The 8373-nt window shown below is 46.3% G+C and overlaps 1 protein-coding gene across 1 annotated transcript in view; it reads left to right on the forward strand.

Moving 5' to 3' along the window:
• LOC119322946 (cyclin-dependent kinase A-2) overlaps window positions 1-3282 on the forward strand; it is a 3635-nt gene extending 353 nt beyond the window's left edge. The window contains exons 2-8 of the mRNA XM_037596491.1: window positions 65-249; window positions 377-494; window positions 647-820; window positions 1576-1739; window positions 1840-1927; window positions 2127-2180; window positions 2783-3282. Coding sequence (XP_037452388.1) covers window positions 65-249; window positions 377-494; window positions 647-820; window positions 1576-1739; window positions 1840-1927; window positions 2127-2180; window positions 2783-2872 — 873 coding nt within the window. The 3' untranslated portion in view covers window positions 2873-3282. The remainder of the gene's footprint in view (window positions 1-64; window positions 250-376; window positions 495-646; window positions 821-1575; window positions 1740-1839; window positions 1928-2126; window positions 2181-2782) is intronic.
• The last annotated feature ends 5091 nt before the right edge of the window (window positions 3283-8373 follow it).

The raw sequence follows: 8373 nt of genomic DNA on the forward strand, positions 1-8373 counted from the left end.
CCTCCCTGCCCCCGTCCATGTCGGCGCCGGCCGTAATGTCAGCTTGTGCCTGTGTTTCGCGCAGTACGAGAAGGTGGAGAAGATCGGGGAGGGCACGTACGGGGTGGTGTACAAGGCCAAGGACCGCTACACCAACGAGACGATCGCGCTCAAGAAGATCCGCCTGGAGCAGGAGGACGAGGGCGTCCCCTCCACCGCCATCCGCGAGATCTCCCTCCTCAAGGAGATGCAGCACCGGAACATCGTCAGGTACCCCTCCCCTCCTCCGTCCCGTCTCTCCTCCCCGGCGTCAGGGTTTGGGCTGGATTCGGCCGCCGCGGAATGGATGGACCGGCTGACAGAGTGTTCGACCCCTGTTGCTGCTGCTGCCGTGCAGGCTGCAGGACGTGGTGCACAACGAGAAGTGCATCTACCTCGTCTTCGAGTACCTCGACCTCGACCTCAAGAAGCACATGGACTCCTCCTCGGACTTCAAGAACCATCACATAGTCAAGGTCACAGCCGACACCCCCCTTTGATTTCGTTTACTTCCTGTTTACTGACAGAAGCTTCGTCTGCGAGCGAGGGGACAACTTGCGTGCCGACCCATTTGGTTGCGATCATGTGGAAATGTGAAATGTAATGCTGTTTTGTGCTCTGCGTGCAGTCCTTCCTCTACCAGATCCTGCGCGGCATCGCCTACTGCCACTCGCACCGCGTGCTTCACAGGGATCTCAAGCCCCAGAACCTGCTGATAGATCGCCGCACCAATTCGTTGAAGCTTGCTGACTTCGGATTGGCCAGGGCGTTCGGCATTCCTGTCCGGACATTTACTCACGAGGTACGTTTTGCGGCACCGACAGGTTGTCGGTCTGGTACATTGTTATTTAAGTCGCATGTATGTGGGAGATGGCAGTTGGAAATTTGTTCTGCTACGCTTTTAGCAGGGGCAGAATGCACTTAATTTTAAGTAGTTACAGTGATACCTATCAATCCCTCCTTTATTTCAAGTCTGGAATGCGTTCTGTATTTGAATTCAGTAGACCACATGTGCACACTTTTGCTGGCGTACGTACTACTATCTGTCTCATTTGGCTATGAAAGTGCGCATGTCTTCATAGAAAAGAGATAACTATGTACTATGTCTTGTTCAATCTGAGGTTGATATCTCCCACTCGCAAACAAAAGAGAGGTTGATGTCTCCCATTAGTGTTCACTGTTGTTTGGTACTACATCTTAAGACTGTTCGCTTATCGCCTTCTTCTTTTGCCTTTATCAAGTGTTTCCATAATTAACGGTAGATGATTTTGCTAGTCTCTTGTCATAGTGCTACCTTGCCAATTTAGCTTTACTCTCCTGTATGACGGATCACGTGACAAAAGGCAAGATAATCTAGGAAAGGTACAGAACAATTCGCTACATTCCCAGAACATACGGTGTTTGTTACTATGGGCAAAAGAGAAGGCAAGCATAGCTCCAAGCTTAATTTAATTGGAGCTGGTATTCATATGATCATATTAATGAGCTGTTCTCATGTTACAATTTTGCTCCTGCCTTTTGCGTTTGTTTTTTTATCTGAAAGAATGTTGTTTATAGGTGGTAACATTATGGTACAGAGCACCAGAAATTCTTCTGGGTGTGAGGCAGTATTCTACCCCTGTTGATGTGTGGTCGGTTGGTTGCATTTTCGCCGAAATGGTGAATCAGAAACCTCTATTTCCTGGTGATTCTGAGATTGATGAACTCTTCAAGATTTTCAGGTCTTTCTCTTATTAATCTTGTATGGTCTTGCTTTAAGCTCTTCCATGCATCTGAGGAAACAGCTAATCTTGGTTGCCAAATCTTTTTTCTTTCATGCAGAATTATGGGCACTCCTAATGAAGAAACCTGGCCAGGTGTTTCTTCGTTACCTGACTACAAATCAGCTTTCCCCAAGTGGCCATCCGTGGTAAGTCATAATTGTTCTTTCATTATTCTTATGGAAAATGGGTTAAAATCTGAAGTTGCCGTTAGGGGTCAGACCTTGTAGTTTCTCCTTGCTATTGGATTAGTTGTGTACAGTTATTGTGCAAGTGTATGGTGATTATACAACATTATACTGATTGTGACTCTGGGATTTTGGTTCTAACTTGAGGAGTTTGCTGCAGGATCTCGCAACTGTGGTTCCAACACTTGAACCTTTGGGACTTGATCTTCTCTCTGTAAGTTTCACAACCACATGTTATTTGTTTCCATATGCGTCATGGATTATGCATTTGTGCTTATTATCTCGCTATCCGCATTCATTTTGCTTAGTGAGTGGATAACATGGTGCTTCCTTTGTGAGGGTTTTGCAATGCCTTATTTCTTATTGCATTTCAATAATCTAAGGTGAACAATGTAATTTCTGCCTCTATTGCTGTGATTTTGTCTGTGCTTATTTGTATTCCTGTTGTTGCAGTCTTGAGACTGTAGCAGTGTTCTAAGTTGTGTTTCCCACATGAATTCAGACAAACATGCCAAAAAAAAAAATCTTAGTCGTACAAACTGAAGTTGCCATATTAAAAACACATTTATAGATTGTAGGTGCATATGCTACCAGAATGTTACTTTGGATGCACATTGCTAATTTATCTAGGTTGCTAAGCATTGGAACCCTTTTGAGTAGATATTGCAGTCAGTCCATTCTCATCATGGCTCTTGCATGATTTGTATTGCTTCATATGCAGTCATGAATTATATACATGTGCAGTCATGAGTATATGATTCTACTCATGTGCATTCATAACCTTGCTTGCTAACTTCTCTCCACACCCTCGTGCAGAAAATGCTCTGCTTAGATCCAACCAGGAGAATCAATGCCCGAACTGCCCTCGAGCACGAGTACTTCAAGGATCTGGACGTGTCCTCGTAGATCATGTCCCCTGCTCCTCTGTAAATTAAGATTGCGTCGGTTGCTCGACAGCTTCCTGAATCCTCCCGGACTGTGTGCTCCTTTCTCTCCTATTCTTTCTGACTCTGGCTGTGTAGAGAGAAATGAGAACGGAAACGCCTCCTGATCCACCCTTCCGTGTAGACCAAGCAAATTGAAAAGATCCTGATGCTCTGGGAGCTCTGCATTGTGATTTCACCCGTATTTATATGGACATCGACGCCGGCACCAGACTTGTTCATGTACGATGAATTTTGGAGTAGTAGCAGATAGTCAAGGGGCTGCAGTGTTTCATGAACTACCAACTGATGTGACAATGTTTGGTAGTGTACTACTACTTGTACTTGGTAAACATCATTATCATCATGAATGGAATCAGTTGTGGACAACTACATGCTGCTACTTAGCTTACGCATTGGGCGCTCTGGTACGTCAAGATTGCTCATCATGTTTTTGCATATTAATCTAGTTTTAAATAACGGCGATGACATTACATGTTTGGCGCTAAATTGATATTGTAACACGCTAAATGGTGCCATAGCGGTTTAGATGACGCTAAGTTGTATATGATGTGTTTAGTGTGAGGCCCTATGTTTTTAAGGCGACGCCTAGGCATCGAGGCCTGAAAGTGAAGCGTCGCCTTGAAGTCATAGGTGAGGCCCCTCCAAACGCTATGACACCGAGATAGCATGCTATTAAAAACTACTCCCTTCATTTACAAATATAAGATGTCCTAACTGTGTATGTAGATATGTTTTAGTGTATTCATTTATTTCAGTCTTTATATAGTCCATATTAAAATATTGAAAACATCTTATATTGATGAACAGAGGGAGTATGATCTTAGCACCTCAATCTCAATGGTTTTGAGGACGAAGGAGAACACCAACCTTGCCTTCACCACCATCGGAGAGGACAAGGGGCTCTGCGTCGATCGTTACCACCTCCAAGGCGCTACCGAAGTAAGCACCTGGACAACTCGTGTTAAACATTGTAACTCACGGTATGTGTATAAACTGTGCTAGGTGTGGCGTGTGTTGTAAATAGGTTAGGTTAGGTTGTTGTGATCTGATCTAGTAGTTAGCTTGGAGATCACACCTAACCGAACCCTAACCTCCTGTAATCTGTTGCCGCACCTTGGCCCTATTTAACACGCAGCGCGCCCCTGCCCTTGGCATGTGCTTCCAGCCTCTTTTACATGGTATACAGAGCCTAGTTCTTCCATCACATCTAGGTCATGTCATCTTCTTCCTCCCACGCCATGGCCATGCTCTCGCTTGCCTCCCTCGGCCACACCATCACGGAGAAACTCACCCGCGACAACTTCCTGGTGTGGAAGGTCCAAGTTCTCCCGCATGCCAGGGCCGCGGCGATGATGGGCTACCTTGACAGCTCGATCAAGGAACCCGCTGCTGTCATCGTCACCGAGAAGGAGACCAACCGGAAGAAGGAGATCACCGAGACGCCCAATCCAGAGCATGCGATCTGGGTCACCCAAGATCAACAGGTGCTCACCTTTTTGTTTGCGTCTCTGTCCCTGAAGTTCTGATGCAGGTGTCCAATCACACCACGGCCGCGGGCATCTGGCAAGCCCTGGTTGAATGCTTCTCCGCGCAGTCCAGAGCACGCCAGATTCATCTCCGATCGGCGATCGGCAATGCCCGCAAGGGCGACCTCTCTGCTGCTGCTTACTTCACAAAGATGAAGGGGCTAGCGGATGAGCTTGCTGCTGTAGGAAAGCCCCTCGATGAGGATGATATCGTCTCGCACATGCTCGAGGGTCTCATGCACGAGCCCGACTACAATGGGTTCGTCACCTCCATCTCCATGCGCGCTGCCACCGATCGGCCGATCGGTCTCAACAAACTCTTCTCGCTGCTGCTCTCTGCGCAGGCCCGGATCGCCGCCCAGCACGCCGCCTACACCGCTCACCACTCCGCCACCCTCGCTGCGAAAGGTGGTCGTGGCGGCTACGGCGGTGGACGCGGTGGTCAGGGTGGTGGACGCGGTGGCTATGGCGGCGGCAACTACTCCGACAACTCGGGCAATGGTGGTGGTGGTGGTGCGCCGCGCCAACAGATTAGTGACCGCGGTGACCGCGAGCGCTGCCAAATCTACAAGGAGGAAGGCCATGGTGTTGGCGCTGCAGGAAACAGTTCGATAAAGGCTACAACAACAACGTGCGCAACCCCACAGGCGGCGGCGGTGGCGGCGGACGCGACAGCGGTGGGCGCGGTGGCGGCGGCGGTAGTGGTGGCAACCCTCGCTCCGCAAACTCTGCTCACTCCTACGATGTGGATACCAACTGGTATCTCGACACTGGTGCCACTGATCACGTTACCAGCGAGTTGGAGAAGCTAGCCGTTCGTGATCGCTACACCGGCACCGACCAAATCCACACGGCGAGTGGCAAGGTATGGACATAGCACATATTGGTCATTCAGTACTATCTACTCCCTCTGGTTCCTTACACTTAAACAACATTCTTCATGCTCCTAGTGCCGACCAGAGTCTTCTGTCTGCCTATAATCTTATGCGAGATAATGATGTGTTTATTGAACTTCACCCTGAATTCTTTCTTGTTAAGGATCAGGCTACCCGGAGAACAATCCTGCAAAACAAGAGTAGATGGGGCTTGTTCCCCGTGATCGGATGGCAAAGTGCACCTCAATGCCAAGTTCTTGCTGCCATCAAACCATCCACATCCCGGTGGCACAAGCTCCTAGGGCACCCTGCTCTTCCGGTAGTTCAAAAGATTATTCACGACTTCAACCTTCCTGTTTCAAATAAACAAGACCATCTCCTAGTGTGTGATGCATGTCACATGGCCAAGAGCCATCAGTTACCTTATTCCCGTTCAACTAGTGAATCCACAACTCCTTTAGAGCTTATTTTTTCAGATATTTGGGGTCGTGGACCCGTCTCTATAGGAAGACAGAAATACTATGTCAGTTTTCTTGATGATTTTAGCAAGTTTAGCTGGATATATTTGCTCAAAAATAAATCCGATGTCTTCGAGAAGTTTCGTCTTTTACAAGCTCATGTTGAACGTCTCTTTGATCGTAAGATCATTGCCATGCAAATCGATTGGGGTGGGGAATACCAACGGTTGAACTCTTTCTTTGAACGCATTGGCATCACACACCACGTTTCTTGCCCACATGCTCATCAACAGAACGGCTTCGTAGAGCGGAAATATAGACACATCATGGAAGTTGGTCTCTCTTTACTTGCTCATGCATTCATGCCACTCAAGTTCTGGGACAAAGCGTTTCTTACTGCGGTCTATCTTATTAATCGTATTCCCAGTAGAGTTATCAAGAACCAAACTCCTCTAGAACGACTCTTTGGCACTAAGCCCAACTACTCCTTTCTCCGCATCTTTGGGTGTGCTGTCTGGCCAAACACTAGTAGAAAAACCCCTATTAGTCCCGGTTGGTGAGGGCCTTTTGTCCCGGTTCTTGAACCGGGACTAAAGGATCGTTACTAATGCCCAAGACCTTTAGTCCCAGTTCTAACACGAACCGGGACAGATGGGCCTCCACGTGGCCGGTGCATCGAGCCCAGGCAGGAGGGCCTTTGGTCCCGGTTGGTGGCATCAACCGGGACCAAAAGGCATCCACGCGTCAACATTTCAGTGGCGGGTTTTTGTTTTTTTTGAAGGGGGGGGGGTTGGGGGTTTTGGGGGATTAATTTAGGTGTTTCATATATTGTGTTAGCTAGCTAATTAATAGAGAGAAGTGTCCTATCTTATGTCCGTGCTTGGTCAACGCTACGTACTGTACATAGAGAGGCCCTCGACACGCTAGCTAGTAAGAAAATGAAGGGAACCATTAAGTACAGAAGTTCGTCATGCATACCGAGAGAAATGATCGATCAACCTCTCCTTCTTCGAGAGATTGGTCGAACAACAAGTTTTCGTATTATCTATCCGACGCTACTGGCTACATACATATACAATATGTAAGATCTCTTACAATCCCCTAGCATTTGAAATCAACTTCCACATGGTATTCTCCGGCTTTATTGATGACGTGGTCAAGAAAGAATCCCGCCAATTCCTCTTGAATTGCTTTAATGCGATCTTGTTCTAGGAGTTCATTCCGCATTTGCCACATCTAATTTGAAGAAGGGGGTTAATACATATATGAATGAAACTCAACAGAAATGATGGTGTAATAAAATGAAATTGTGAATATTATTGCTTACGCACTTCATATTGTCTTTTAGAGTAGCCCCGCTTATTTTTCAAAGTCGCGTTGTAGATGAACTCGCACACGTAGTATCCACAGAAATTATTCTCTTCTTCCTGCCACGAGCACTTTACGAGAAATAGAGGTCAATCAAACTGATAATGAAGCATTATAAATGGCATTGATGAAAGTATAGCTATAGAATCAACGGGAGATGCTCGCAACTAGCTAGCTAGTAGTACTTACTTTCGGGTATGTATATCGCAGCTCCTTCGGCAGTCCCGGAGCTTCTGCGGTGAACTGTTTCCAAACCCTGCAAGACAAAGAAAATAATTATTATTACTTGAGATATCAGGAAATGAACAAAAACTTGCCGATATGGTGCGATAATGATCGATTGAACTTACTTGTTGAGCAATTTAGTCATGTCCGCATAGGTTTCAGGATCTTTTCGTCTCGAGTCTAAGACGGTTACTACTCCCGCTCAAACTTAATCTCCAGAAGAACATAGTGGAAGCTGCGCACGCATGCATAACTCATCAATTACATACTATAACCTCGCTCGAGTAATAAGGGAAACTGAATATGCACGAGACAGTAACACTCACTTGAAGTTGTAAGGAAAGAGTATTAAATCTTTGTTTTGATTTTTGATCAACGATTGTAGCAAGTTGGCCTCGGCCTCTTCGGCGTGCTTTTTAACCAGAAATTCATCTATGATATTTGTGTTAATGAACCCAATATCATACATTTCTTGTTTTTTGCACTCGATGATCTTCAATCTGCATAATATAGTGAGGATAATTAATTATAAATACATGCAATGAAAGAGCCGAGCTATATATAGAGACTTAATGACAGAAATAGTACTTACAGACAATAGCAAAAGACCGTTAATTTATCGAGGGTCTTTTGATTGAAGAACTCAAAGAACTCCTCAAATGAAACAGTCAACAGATCAGTTCCAACGAGGTCGTGCTCCTCTTTAATTCTCAGATACAAAGTATTCGTCCCCCCAGACTCTCTATAGGTTTTTAGTACCAATTATGGAATCTTCGCATCACCGTTGTTAGAGATTTTTCATCGTTGACGAGAGGCTTCCCGTACTCGTATCTGTGTTCGTCCACCTCCAAGAAATCAAAATGTACATCATCAGGCAGGTAATCTCCAAGATTGTTATAACCGGGCACCGTCCCCGGAGCATTAGCGACGATGTCGCTAGACACATTGAGCGGGAGGGCACGATTGCTTTGCTTGTTCGCCGAGCTGGGCAATTTTTTTCCCAGCTGC

Source organism: Triticum dicoccoides, chromosome 6B (assembly GCF_002162155.2).
Source record: "Triticum dicoccoides isolate Atlit2015 ecotype Zavitan chromosome 6B, WEW_v2.0, whole genome shotgun sequence".
NCBI lineage: Eukaryota > Viridiplantae > Streptophyta > Magnoliopsida > Poales > Poaceae > Triticum > Triticum dicoccoides.